Below are 13388 nucleotides of genomic sequence, written 5' to 3'. Positions count from 1 at the left end.
CCTTCCCCCCCCCAGGCCCTCCGGTCGCGCGGGCCCCGGGCCTCCTGTCGGAGCTCGCAGTGTCCCGGGCTTCAGAAACACTCTCCGCCGCCGCTCCGTGGGACCCTCGCCCCGTCTGACAGATGTCCTCTGTCCCCCTTGGAGCCCTGGGAGCGCCCCTCGCCTCAGTCTCGGTCCCTCCGGCGCGGAAACCCACTCCAAGTCACTTCAGACACGGTCCCTACACTATCTGACAGACGCGCCCACTCCACCCGGCGACTCTGACAAAGTCCTCGGTGTCCCGTACCCCGGTGGCCTCCCCTGCCTGCCTTCTCCTTGCTTCCGTAGGACTCAGACTGAGCAGGGGACCTGCGTGGCTTCCTGCTCAGAGCACTGAACGACTTCAAAGCCCCATCTGACGCACAGTTCCTTCATCCTCAGAGCTGTCTCCATGCCCTGAACGCTAAACCTGGGGCTCAGCGGGCCACTCGGGCCCCCTTCTCTGAAAAACTAGACCACGAAAACATACCTTGCACTCCGTCTTCTCATACACAGCTCATTCAGGGAAGCTTCCTGGCCGGCCGGACGTCCCGGAAACTTCCCACAAAGTTCTGTGATTCCCACTTTTCCTGTCCGTATTCAGATCCCTGCTGGTGGAGGCTCCCCGTTCTCACCTTCCCCCACTTAGGCCTCAGCTTGTGATAAGGAGACTACTTCCGAGCCCTGAGTTGTCTCGGCAGCCCCAGCTGTCTTGTCTGGTGCAGATTCCCAAGTCCTGGGAGCCTCCTCTGGAGGAGCCTCCTTCCTGTCCTTGGCTTCTCACCTCTGTGTTGCTTCTCTGGCCTCTGACCCTGGCCTTCTCTTACTGGATTCCCCTGCTGACTGCCACCTACCTGCCCCCAAGACTGACATGCTCCCCCGCACACGTTCTGCCCAGAGAGATTTGTTGTCAGATCTCCTAGGACGGGAGTCTCTGCTTACACTGTGTTGCCCAACCAGTCTGTGTGCCGGTGCGTGGAAGCTGCTCCTAGTCCCTGCTGTCAGTGGGCAGCCTTGACATCCCTGGGTCTTACTGGTGCTGGGGGTTATGGATGGAGCCCCTGTTTTCATGGGGTGAGTCGCCTCCCAGGGTGAGAGCAGCTGCCGAGGATGAGGAAGAAGGCTCCATGCCGCCACTCTCAGTGTTACGGGGGTAGACAGCTCGCACCCAGCCTGGGCTGAGCCTGTCTTCCTAACCTCACAGGCTTGGGTTCTGAGGAAAACACAATGGTGGCCATGGACTTGGGCTCCCCCCCGCTCCCCAAGAAGAGCCTGCCTGTCCCTGGGCCCTTGGAGCAGGTGGCCAATCGGCTGAGCAGCAAAGTGGCTGCAGAGGTTCCTCATGGCAGCAAGCAGGAACTGCCAGATCTCAAGGGTGAGTGGCCCAGGTGGCAAGGTGGGGGTGCTGGTCAGGCTGGTCACGTTCATAGGGAACTCTCGGGTCTGGGGGTTAGTGCGGGGTCAACAGCTTTCTCTTCGCTTCAAGACACTGAGGAGAGATCTAGCTGTCTTCTCTCGAGCTTCTGTTGCCCTGGGCATGCACGGCCTTGAGCTGTACCCTCACTGGGCGAGGGAGGGACATCCAAGGAAAGAGCATGGTTTTCATGAGCTCACACTCAGACCCAGTTCATTTGCTGACTTTGGCCCTGGTTAGCTGTGTGATCTTTTGCATGGTATTTTCTCATCTGTGTGTTGACATTCAGATCATTATTGAGTGGTAACAGGCACTGTGCCGGACCCCAGGGATGTGAGAGGAGCAGAACAGACCTGGCGCCTGTCCTTGGAGTCATTGAAGTTGGGGAGCAGGGAGGCAGAGAAGGAGACAGGCAGGGATAAGGAAGGGCTCTGCAGAAGAGGGTGCAGGGCACCGCAGGGACTGTGGCTGGGGTCTCCAACCCAGTGTCTGGGGCATGAGTTGAGCTGCAGAGGCTGGCTGGGACAGCTCTGGAAACCGTGTAGCTGGCAGGTCAGCAATTGTGTGAACACCTGTTGCCAGGACACCCTGGTATGTTGGATATCTGAAAGGCGTTCCATTGGCTGGACCACGGAGGGCTCTGTCTCCTGCTGTGTGCCCTTGGGCACAACTCGTCCCTCTCTGAGACTCAGTTTCCTTATTTGCAAACTGGACAGGCTGATTCCTGCCTTATTAGGGTCATTTTAAGGATCAGGGAGGCTTGCGGGGAACCTGGGTGAGTGGGGTCCTTGGTGGGGGGGAGAAGTGGGAGGGCAGGGCTCAAGGGGCCTCACAGCCAGCTCTCGTGGCCTTCATCTCGCCCTCCAGCCCAGAGCCTGACCACCTGCGAGGTCTGCGGTGCCTGCTTTGAGACACGCAAGGGCCTGTCCAGCCACGCACGCTCCCACCTGCGGCAGCTGGGGGTGGCCGAATCGGAGAGCAGCGGTGCCCCCATTGACCTCCTCTACGAGCTCGTGAAACAAAAGGGCCTGCCTGACACACCCCTTGGGTTGCCCCCAGGCCTGTCCAAGAAGTCCAACTCACCGAAGGAGGTGGTAGCTGGGGCTCCCCGGCCTGGCCTGCTTGCCCTGGCCAAACCCTTGGATGCTCCTGCTGTCAACAAGGCCATCAAGTCACCACCCGGCTTCTCCACCAAAGGCTTGGCCCACCCACCCAACTCCCCACTCCTCAAGAAGGCACCACTGGCCCTGGCGGGCTCCCCTACGCCCAAGAATCCTGAGGACAAGAGCCCCCAGCTGTCCCTGAGCCCCCGGCCAGCCTCCCCAAAGGCACAGTGGCCCCAGTCTGAGGACGAAGGGCCCCTGAACCTCAGTGAGTGCGGGTCCTGGGAGCTGAGGGAGGTCCTGGCACCGGGAGGGCTGCAGAGCCCAGGGTGGGGACGATGGGGACTGCAGCTCCTACGTCCTGGGTCCATTGGGTCAGAATTTTGGTCAGAGCACTGTGTCTCCTGTTGGGCTGGCCATGCAGCATATTATCATCTGCCTCCCACTTTACTTTGCTGTTCCTCCCCCTGGAGGCCTGACTGTGGCTGCTGAGCCTGTCAGGGTCACCCTTGCCACTCAGGGACACTCTTGACCTCCTCTGAGCCTGAGGGTTGGGGCAGTGAAAGCAACCAGAACTCCTGTGGGCCTGGCTTCCCAGGAGGGGGATCTTGGGTCCTATAGGCAGGCAAGTGGTCCTGTAGTCGGTCCTGTCTTCACATCTTCCTGGCTGTCATGTGCAAAGGCACCTCAACTGTGCCCATAGGTGGAGCCACACCTCCTGGGCTACCTGTGGGCTTGGCAAAGTAGGGTTTGGGAAGACCCCACCCTCACCCCGACCCCCACCCCCACCCCAGGTGCAGTGAGCAGGTTTAGCGTGATGTCCCTTAGGAAGTCAGGCCTTCCCACACATTGGTGCTTGAGTCTGAGGGTGAGCCCAGGGTCTAGCCCCCTGCCCAACAGGGCACCCCAGTTGGCACCTCATGTTCTCATGAAGCTGCTTCCATTGTCTGCTGTGCTTTTAGGAGCAAGGCCCTGAGCAGGTCTGCCCTTTGCTGTATGATGGCTTGGCAGCTGGGTGGGGCCCCTGCTTTGCACCCATACAGCTCCCAAAGCTGGGGTCCCAGGGAAGAGGGCCTGGGAGCATCAGATTGTACCACTGGAATTTGGCCACGCCTCTCCACCCTATGTTCTTAAGCTCTCCACACTCACCTTGATGCCAAAGGGCTAGGCAGGGAACAGGACTTTCTGTTTCCCAAAACCTCTTAAAATAAATCTGCGGCACAAGTCTTGGACCCCGAATGGCCTGGGCAGCCTTGAATCACACCAGGTCTTCTTGCCTCAGTCCCCCAGGGCCGGCCAAGGTGGCGGCCGTGAACCCCCCCCCTGTGTTTTGTCTCCGCAGCTTTAGATAGTGACGGGGGCAGAGAGCTGGACTGCCAGCTGTGCGGTGCCTGGTTTGAGACCCGCAAGGGCCTGTCCAGCCACACCCGCGCCCACCTGCGCCACCTGGGCGTCAGCGACCCGGACGCCAAGGGATCCCCCATAGACGTGCTCCACGGGCTCATCAGGAGGGACGGCGTCCAGATCCGCCTCCCACCCGGGCGCGGCACCCTGGCCCAGCTGGGGCGGCCTCCTCCCACCTCTGCGGCCCTCTCCTTGCTCCCCCCCCCACCGCCGGCCAAGAAGGCCAAGCTGAAGGCCGCGGGTACGGCCAGCCCCTGGGGGAAGCAGGACCTCTCGGCCGCCGCAGCCGCCGGCATTTTCTGGGCCTCTGATGTGGAGCCGTCTCCTCTCAACCTCTGTAGGTTCTCGCTTCAGCCGCTCCCTCCTCCCTGCGGGCCCTGGAGCCCCTCCCGGGGGGTCGCAGCCCCCTCCCTACTCCTTTCCTGCTGGGGCAGGGAGTAGACAGGGGCCCTTGGCAGTGGGCTGGTTCTGCCCAGAGATCTTGCTGGCAGTTGGCTGCTAGGCCTTTTCTCCTGGCCTTTGACCTCCGTGCCTGTGACCTTCCCTGAGAATGAAGGCCAAGGGTGGGGTGCTACCTTTTGGTGTGGAAAGTGCCCGTGGTTGCCCCTGGTCTGGATGGCATTTGGCACTTAGGCTGCTACTTCCTGCCCTCTTGCCCCCTGTCCTTGTTGGGACCCGCAGAGCCGTGGAGTCTTAGTTCCATCCTTCTCTGCCAGGACCGAGGGTCCATGCGCTCTCTGGAGCCTCCCCTCGCTCCTGCTGAGTGTCTGGCCCCCACCCCGCTCAGTTCCCTCGCTTGCACCTGCCCTCCACCACCACCCCAGCCTGTGGGCGTGCTGCTGCCCATGCCCAGCCGACCAGGAGACCCACAGGCGACGATGCTGATGGTGCCCACGATGCTAATTACTCCTTTCTCCTGCTGCAGCCTCGGGCCCAGAGCCAGCTCGAGACATCCGCTGTGAGTTCTGCGGTGAGTTCTTCGAGAACCGCAAGGGCCTGTCGAGTCACGCACGCTCCCACCTGCGGCAGATGGGCGTGACCGAGTGGTATGTCAACGGCTCGCCCATTGACACACTACGGGAGATCCTCAAGAGACGGACCCAGTCCCGGCCTGGTGGCCCCCCTAACCCACCAGGGCCCAGCCCGAAAGCCCTGGCCAAGGTGATGGGCAGCGGAGGTCCTGGCAGCTCGCTGGAAGCCCGCAGCCCCGCAGACCTTCACCTCTCACCCCTGGCCAAGAAGTTGCCACCGCCACCAGGCAGCCCCCTAGGCCACTCACCTACTGCCTCTCCTCCTCCCACGGCCCGGAAGATGTTCCCAGGCCTGGCTGCACCCTCCCTGCCCAAGAAGCTGAAGCCTGAACAAATGCGGGTGGAGATCAAACGGGAGATGCTGCCAGGGGCCCTTCATGGGGAGCCTCACCCATCCGAGGGTCCCTGGGCGGCACCACGGGAAGACATGGCCCCCCTGAACCTGTGTAAGTGTGACCCCGGGGCAGGGCAGTGAAAACAGGTAGAGGGGTCTCTGCGGGCCCCCTCCCCACCCTCATCCCAGCACTTCATGGGTACCCAAAGCGCCCACGGTAGAAATAGAAGGGAGGATACACAGGTCTGGAGGACAAGGGGTTAGCTGTGCATTCTTGCTGTGCAGATCCCAGCTGAGCTGCTTCTTGATGCTCTTTCATCCACTCTGGGGAGGCAGAATTGTGCCATTCGATGATGGCAAAAAGATTTTTATCTCTGGGGCCATCTTTAGTTGATTGGTAGTGTCTGCCAACCAGATTCCTGGGGAGAAAGATGACAGGGGTCAGTTCGTGATGTCTTCCACCGGCAGGAGTCTAGGCACTCTGAGTGGGCATCTGAACGGTCTTTCTGACATTCCTGGTTGCTAAGTGCTTGACATTCGGAGTCAGGTTCAAGTTAAGCGCTCAGCAGTCTAGCAATATGTGACCTTGGGCCTCAGCAGTCTAGCAATATGTGACCTTCTGGAAATGAAGATAAGCATGGTCCAAGCTCTGTATAGTTCCAAAGTGGTATAAAGCACCCAGCACGGTGCCTGGTATGTATATAGTAGTCATACTGTGCATGTCACCGTGTTCTTTCTGCTCCAGTTGGCGGAGTCGTGTACTGAGCAGGTGAGGATGGCCCAGGCCTCTCTCTCTTAGTGCTTCTGTGCATTTCATTACCAGCTGTGTGCCATGTACTTTGAACTGCTCCCTCAAGGTGGAAGTTTCCATCTGCATTTTGCAAAGGAGGAAACTGAGGCTCAGAGGGGGAAGTGGTTTGCCCAGCATAGCCCAGCGTAACATTAAGGGGGTCACAGCCAAGCTGGCCTCTGAGCCCAGGATCAACGAAGCGCTTGCTCTCACTGCTTCATGATGTCACAGGGGATCATCTTGAAGCCAGCTAGGATTTGAGGTGACAGAGCAGGCAGAAGGGCTGGATGTACACAGGGGCCCCTGGAAGTGGATGAGGGAGTGGGTCATTTGGGTCTGGGGCTGTATGGACGGGACAGTTAACACTAGCCTTGAGCTTGGAGGCTTCCCGCCGCAGCCGCCCCCTCCTTCTCCTCCCCTTCCCCCCACCCTGGACCCCCTGCAGCGTCCCGGGCAGAGCCTGTACGTGACATCCGCTGTGAGTTCTGCGGTGAGTTCTTCGAGAACCGCAAGGGCCTGTCGAGCCATGCGCGCTCCCACCTGCGGCAGATGGGCGTGACCGAGTGGTCTGTCAACGGCTCGCCCATCGACACGCTGCGGGAGATCCTCAAGAAGAAGTCCAAACCGTGCCTCATCAAGAAAGAGCCGCCCGCTGGAGACCTGGCCCCTGCCTTGGCTGAGGACGGGCCCCCCACAGCTGCTCCAGGGCCTGTGCAGGCCCCCCTGCCGCTGGCGCCAATGGCTGGCCGCCCAGGCAAACCAGGAGCTGGGCCGGCCCAAGTTCCTCGAGAGCTCAGCTTGGCGCCCATCACCGGTGCCAAGGCCACAGCCACTGGCTACCTGGGCTCAGTGGCAGCCAAGCGGCCCCTGCAGGAGGACCGCCTCCTCCCAGCAGAGGTCAAGGCCAAGACCTACATCCAGACTGAACTGCCCTTCAAGGCAAAGACCCTCCACGAGAAGACTTCCCATTCCTGTAAGCAGCCAGTGGCAGGGTCCTGGGAGGGCACCTGCCGGGGCCCACAGGGCCCAGCAGTGCTGTGCACACACTGACCCCCGGCAGGGGCCCATGGCGAGGCCCCGGTGGGAGGTGGGACTGACTCCTGACCTGGGCAGGGCCTTCTGGGCACTCTGGTTGCCTTTGGGCTGGGGCTCAGCAGCACCCCCTCTGCCTGCAGCCACCGAGGCCTGCTGTGAGCTGTGTGGCCTTTACTTCGAAAACCGCAAGGCCCTGGCCAGCCACGCGCGGGCGCACCTGCGGCAGTTTGGCGTGACCGAGTGGTGTGTAAACGGCTCACCCATTGAGACACTGAGCGAGTGGATCAAGCACCGGCCCCAGAAGGTGGGGGCCTACCGCAGCTACATCCAGGGCGGCCGCCCGTTCACCAAGAAGTTCCGCAGTGCTGGCCATGGCCGCGACAGTGACAAGCGGCCGCCCCTAGGGCTGGCACCCGGGGGCCTGGCTGTGGTGGGCCGCAGTGCTGGGGGTGAGCCAGGGCCTGAGGCTGGACGGGCAGCTGACAGTGGTGAGCGGCCTCTGGCAGCCAGCCCGCCAGGCACTGTGAAGGCTGAGGAGCACCAGCGGCAGAACATCAACAGTGAGTGCTGGTGGGAGGGGGTTTTGAGGGCGAGGGGCACCTGCCCTTAGTCACTTCCCCAGTTGCTCACCCGTTCACCCATCTGGCCACCATCCCAACTCTTCCCCCCTCCCCACTCCTCCCCCAGGCCCAGGCAGCATCCAGTGACCAACTGTCCTGTCCTGTCCTACAGTTCCCCACAGCCTTCACACCATGCTTGTTGAAGGCAGGAACCTGCCTTCCCGGGGCTCTTGCCCTCTGGCTTATGTCTTGTCCCTCCCCGTACCTTTCCCTGCCTCAGAATTTGAGCGCCGACAAGCCCGCCCTCCAGATGCCTCTGCGGTCCGGGGGGGTGAAGAGGCCAATGATCTACAGCAGAAGCTGGAGGAGGTGCGGCAACCCCCACCCCGGGTCCGGCCGGTCCCCTCCCTGGTACCCCGGCCCCCCCAGACATCACTGGTCAAGTTTGTTGGCAACATCTACACCCTCAAGTGCAGGTACGTGGCCCCCTGGGGCAGCGGGGGAGAAAGACCACCCACCTGGGGCTTAGTCACCCAGAACCTCTGAGCAGCACAGGGGTTGGTGGCAGTCAGGAGATGTAGCTTTAAGGACTGCCTCAGAGCATGGCTGGACCCAGGCTAAGGGATTCTTAACAGAGAGCGTCACCTCAGAGCATTAGGCTGGGTCCCTGAGGTTTGTAGCCAACGAGACCTGGTTTCCAGAACTGGCTCTGACACCTAATCAGCGTAGTGGCCTTGGGCAAGGGCTTCCTGCTCCAAACCTCAATGCTCCCATGTATATAATGGGGTTGACAACAGACCTACCTAATAGATTTGTCATGAAGTTTAAACAGTTGAGTATTTATGAAACACGTGAACTATGCCTGCCACATGGTAAGCACTCGACAAGTGCTTGTCTGATTAAGACAGATGAAGGTCTTAGTTCATTTTTATCAAAGTCCAGGCATCCATCAGAAGCCAGGAAACTGGGTCTGACACTTAAGGTGGCCTCAGGCCACATAGGCCAAGTCAGAAGTAAGATTCGAACCCAAGTCTATGGCATCACAGGCTCAGGTCCTGGTCCCCTGTTCTGAGAGGCCTCCCATGGGACCTCAGGCATAAGGAATTGGGGAGGTGGGTGCCCGAGCAGGGTGGGTGTGAGTTAGTGCCTGACCCCCTTTCCCCAGCTGCCATCCTTCTGTCTTGGGGCCTGGCAGGGCAGGGTCTGCTGCTCTGGGGTCTCTGTCCTCTCAGCTCATGTGTTTCAGTCAGACGGCAGAGGGGCCATGGAAGCCCGATGGCCCTTTCCCAGCATCAGAGCCAGCAGACTTCCCTGAGCCTAGAGATGATGAGGGTCTGTAGGGGACCCTGCCATCATCCAGGGGTGGGTAGAGGAAGCCGTCCGTGAAGGGCCCCTTCCCTGAAGCCCTGGGCCTGCACCGTGCACAGTGAGCCGTGGCGGGTGTGCCTGACGCCCGGGCACGTGGGCTGGGCTGCACTTCGGCCTCCCCTCTGTTCCCCCACAGGTTCTGTGACGTGGAGTTCCAGGGGCCCCTCTCCATCCAGGAGGAGTGGGTGCGGCACTTACAGCGGCACATCCTGGAGATGAATTTCTCCAAAGCGGACCCCCCACCCGAGGAACCCCGGGCCCCGCAGGCACAGACAGCGGCGGCAGAGGCGCCCTGACACAGAAGCATTCCAAATTCCCTCTCGTGCCACCTCTGTCTTCTCTTTCTCCTCCGTCTGTTCCACCCTGTCCTCCCTCTTTCTTTTCCGTTTCCAAAGGAGCAAGCCAAAACCTCAAACCGGCACCCCTTGGGGGCCGGGCACACTACAGCCGGGGCGCCAGGAGCCAGCTAGTGGCCCTTCCCCCAGCCCGAGGGCTCTGGGGCCACACACAGCGCATCTTCCTTCAGCCCACGCCCACCTGGTCCAGCAGGGGCAGAGGCCAGGTCTCTTGTGGTGGCAGCTGATCTGGTCAAGGGGAGGAAGGCCAGCGCTCCCCCGCATCTGGCAGCCAGGCGGGGCTATGTTCGCCATCCGTGGCCATTTGCAAAGACCCCAAAGACCCCTGCCCTGGTTCCCTCCTGCCCCTGTGAATATCCTCTCACACACGCACACGCACACACAGACACAGACACACACATACATACATGCACGCACACACAGGCACACGTGCACGCACGCACGCACCTCGTGAGACCCAGGATTTGCCCTAGCCCCCCAGATCCTGAGTCAAACGACCACATCATGCCACGGTGCTTGCTCAGGGGAAGGCACGCTCCCTCTGAGGGCCTGCTGGGGCTTGGGAGCCCCCCACTGAGCCCATGATGCCACGGAAATCCTTGTTGGCCGCCCCCCACCCCCCCAGAGGGGCCTTCCCAGCCTGGAAGAGCTCAGAGCTGACAGCTGCCTCCTGCCATGTCAAGGCCCCCCAGAGCCTTGGGGGGCTCTGGGGCCCAGGAGGGGGTGGGGATGGGACTCTCCTCCCCCACCCCCACTCCCCTCCTCCTTTTCACTGTTGCTTTCTATGTATAGCTCCCTAGACCTTTCACTTTTTTAAAAACGCGTTTTGTGTAGAGAATAAGGAACGTGGATCTTTTTATTTTGCAATCCTGGGCCAGCTAGAGACCGGGAGCTGATTGATCTTTTAACTTTTTTCAGTGGCCACATTTTGGTTATCGATGTACCTAGAAGTATGTAAATTAGATTAAATTTCTCTTCTGGAAACACCCCGGGGCAGGCGGCCAGCGTGTGTTTTTCTGTCAAGTGGACAGGCTGGCATCGTCTGGCAGCCGGGGCTGGGATCGAGCCACCTCCCCCTAGAGCTCCCGGAGGCCCTGGGTTTTCCTGTTGGCCGCCAAGCTGACCAGACCCAGCTGGGGATGAGCCCAGGTTCCCAGCTGTTGGCCCTCAGTGGCATGGTTGGTGAGGGGCTCTGGCCGGCTGGCTGGCTGGCTGGCTGGCAAAGCGGCTCCTGTGAGCAGAGGAGAGGAACCAAGGCTCTGGGCAGCTGGTCTAGGAAGGGAGCCAGGATGGAGAGAAGCAATGAAGCTGGAGGGCCCTCCAAGGGCAGGAGCGGTCCAGTGAGGGCGTGGGGGACCTGCCGGGGGAGGGAGAAGCCCACAGTTGCTGGCAGCCTTCAGAGAGCTGGGACCAGCCTGCCTTCAAGACATGTGACTTGCCTGGAGACACATGCACCCTGAACCCGAATCACACGAGGGGAGAAGGGAGCTGCTGGCTCCTTCGTGATGTTATTTATTTTCTCGCTCTGCAAATGTTTATTGAACATTTCTGAGATTTTAAGAGATTTTGTTGGCTGCTCCTTCTTGTTTATTGCATGTGGTTTTTCAGCTCATCATTTTCACTTCAACGGCCAAGGACTGGAAAGTGGGAATGACCTCATTGGGTGTAGACAGCAGAGGCTTCCTCTACCCCCAACCCTATTGCCCCAGGCCCCCCACGACGTCCCTGCCTGGGAGGGACAGGCTGACAAGCCGTGATAACATGCCCACCAGAGTGGTCTTGGCCTACACTCTTGCCTTTTCTGGTCCTGTGAGGCTAGGGTACACATCTCGCTTGGTGGAGGAAGGGCTCATCCACTTCTGTCCATCCCACGCTGTGGGTGGGCATGTCCAAGACTTTGAAAGCAGGGAGGCCCTCTCTTGGGATGCGAGCTGGCCCATAGGTACTTTCCTTTTCAGCTTTTTATAAATTAGATTTAAAGATATAAAAGTGAGGAAGCTGGATGTAAAAAGTTCAAACGGCTCAAGACTTTATAAAGCAACATGGGAAGTTCCTCCCCACCCACACATACAGTGATGGCTATGTAGGTCCTCCAAAGGGTCACGCACATCTTTTAGCACAGAGGGATCTTTTCTGAAAACTTTGAGCATGCACTTTCTCAGGCCATTCTGTCTCAGAGGCAGAGTGTAGGATGTTAACAAAATCACCCAGTGGAGGTAAAATGATGGCTCTGGTATGCGCTGTGAAGGAAGCTGTAGGATCCAGGAGAGGTTTGGGGGCGGGGGGGGGGGGGGGGGGAGGGGCTTCGCTTGGATTTGGAGAACAAGCAGGCATCTCTGATGGTGACACTGCAATGAGCCCCCAAACTGGAGTGCACGTTAACCAGTTCTATGTGCTTCATATTTAGAGTTTCTCAACGTATCTTGAACCTATACAGCAGCAAGTTCTGCATAAGCCATTTTCAGAGAAGTTCCTTTATTAAAATATTTTATCATGGAGAATTCCAACCAAAGAATAATAGAATACTGAAACGAACCCTCGTCCACTTATTAGTGATCAACTCAACACCAGTCTTTTCAGCTATAACCCTTCCAACACCCTCCTTCCCTTTCCAAAACCATCTGAATTATGGTGAACCATCGTCATTATGTGAATCAATCTTTTAATATTTCAGTCTTTCAATTAAGGATAGGGACTTACAAAATTGCCATTATTACACCTAACGAGAGCGACAATTCCTTAATACCAAGAAGTCAGCAACAGAGCTCGTAACTTTAAAACAAACTTTTAAAGTAAAGCAGAAAAAAACACGTATAAACCATATTTGTACTCACCTTAATGAGTTTTCACAAACAGTAGTTACTACCGTTTTCAGTGTCTGCAGCTCTGTCAAATCTCGTAGGAGTTATGAGATGTTTCTGAAAGTAGATTCCACACAACCAGTGAGGATGCGGAGGACACAGTGCTGGCACCAGACTGCACTATTACAGGGTCTCTAAAGTCCTGAACCAACTAAGAAAGTTTTTTTTGGGCGGGCGGGGGGGGGGGGTGCTTCAAGATGTCACACTTAAGTGCCAAGGACCTTGGACCAGTCATGAATTTCAAGCCTCAGTTTTATTTATTTTTATTTTTTATTATATTTACTTTTTTAAAGTTTATTTATTTTGAGAGAGCATGAGCACGAGCTAGGAGGGGTAGAGAGAAAAGAAAGAGGGAGAGAGAGAATCCCAAGCAGGCTCCATGCTGTCAGCACGTGGCTCCACAAGGGGCTTGAACTCCCCAACAGTGAGAGCGCAACCTGAGCCAAAACCAAGAGTCGCTTAACTGACTGAGCCACCCAGGTGCCCCTCAATTTCAGCTTTTAAATGGGAAACTCTTTAAAAAGATCCTTGCAGGTATGAGGGAGCATTTGAGATGATAAACAACAGATATACTTATTACATATGCAACAGATATACTTATTACATATGCAATATTTATGTGCAATATAAACATGCTATATAAATGTACCTATTATCATTATGCAACCATCAGTAACAAAACATTTCCGCACCCTGGACTGATTTCTTTACATATATTATCTCAAATGTTTGAACGTATGCCCAGTATCTTGTTTGGGGCTTAATTGTAATTTTCATTCTGGCATGGCTTTACTGTGCTCGTTTTGGAGCTGAAGACCAGAGAAATTAAGAAACAGCCTAGGTTTACACAGCACCTCAGTAGCTGGGCCGAGATTGGAGCACTGTGCTGCGCGGAGGTTCCGGCTCCCTCTGGCGGTCCTCCAGGGCACAGGCGCTCCTTCCGCCAGCCACGATTGGGCCTCAAGTCTTCCCGTAGTACACGGCTCCGCCCCTTCGATTTCTACAAGATTCGGTCTCTTGGCCTGCCTCTCTCAGCCAATCATCGCGGGCTTAGAATAACAGAGGGCGGGGATTTCGCCAGATCGACAGCACCATCAGCCTCTGGCATGAGGAT

The 13388-nt window shown here is 58.0% G+C and overlaps 1 protein-coding gene and 2 long non-coding RNA genes across 11 annotated transcripts in view; 1 reads left to right on the top strand and 2 right to left on the bottom strand.

The window, feature by feature from the left end:
• LOC123382506 overlaps positions 1 to 1279 on the bottom strand; it is an 8770-nt gene extending 7491 nt beyond the window's left edge. Inside the window, exon 1 of the long non-coding RNA XR_006590959.1 lies at positions 509 to 1279. This is a non-coding gene — a long non-coding RNA (uncharacterized LOC123382506). The remainder of the gene's footprint in view (positions 1 to 508) is intronic.
• The window catches only part of WIZ (WIZ zinc finger), a 26277-nt gene extending 15285 nt beyond the window's left edge, over positions 1 to 10992 (top strand). For 4 of the 9 annotated variants that reach the window (XM_023246679.2, XM_023246657.2, XM_023246663.2 and 1 more), the window contains 8 exons: positions 1223 to 1393; positions 2300 to 2803; positions 3878 to 4276; positions 4865 to 5416; positions 6540 to 7067; positions 7270 to 7689; positions 7970 to 8165; positions 9194 to 10992. In XM_023246679.2, coding sequence (XP_023102447.2) covers positions 1223 to 1393; positions 2300 to 2803; positions 3878 to 4276; positions 4865 to 5416; positions 6540 to 7067; positions 7270 to 7689; positions 7970 to 8165; positions 9194 to 9353 — 2930 coding nt within the window. In that variant the 3' untranslated portion in view covers positions 9354 to 10992. The remainder of the gene's footprint in view (positions 1 to 1222; positions 1394 to 2299; positions 2804 to 3877; positions 4277 to 4864; positions 5417 to 6539; positions 7068 to 7269; positions 7690 to 7969; positions 8166 to 9193) is intronic. The other 5 variants (XM_023246668.2, XM_045047448.1, XM_023246688.2 and 2 more) reach the window with 3 other exon arrangements.
• LOC123382505 lies at positions 5540 to 13374 on the bottom strand. Its single transcript, XR_006590958.1, has 3 exons — positions 13129 to 13374; positions 12248 to 12331; positions 5540 to 5723 (listed from the first exon to the last, which is right to left on the bottom strand). It is a non-coding gene; the product is annotated as an uncharacterized LOC123382505 (long non-coding RNA).
• Positions 13375 to 13388: the final 14 nt, after the last annotated feature.

The sequence above is a fragment of the Felis catus genome, chromosome A2, assembly GCF_018350175.1.
Source record: "Felis catus isolate Fca126 chromosome A2, F.catus_Fca126_mat1.0, whole genome shotgun sequence".
Classification (NCBI taxonomy): Eukaryota; Metazoa; Chordata; class Mammalia; order Carnivora; family Felidae; genus Felis; species Felis catus.
Note: the sequence above shows the minus strand (reverse complement) of the source record. Positions and strands in the feature narration are given on the sequence as shown.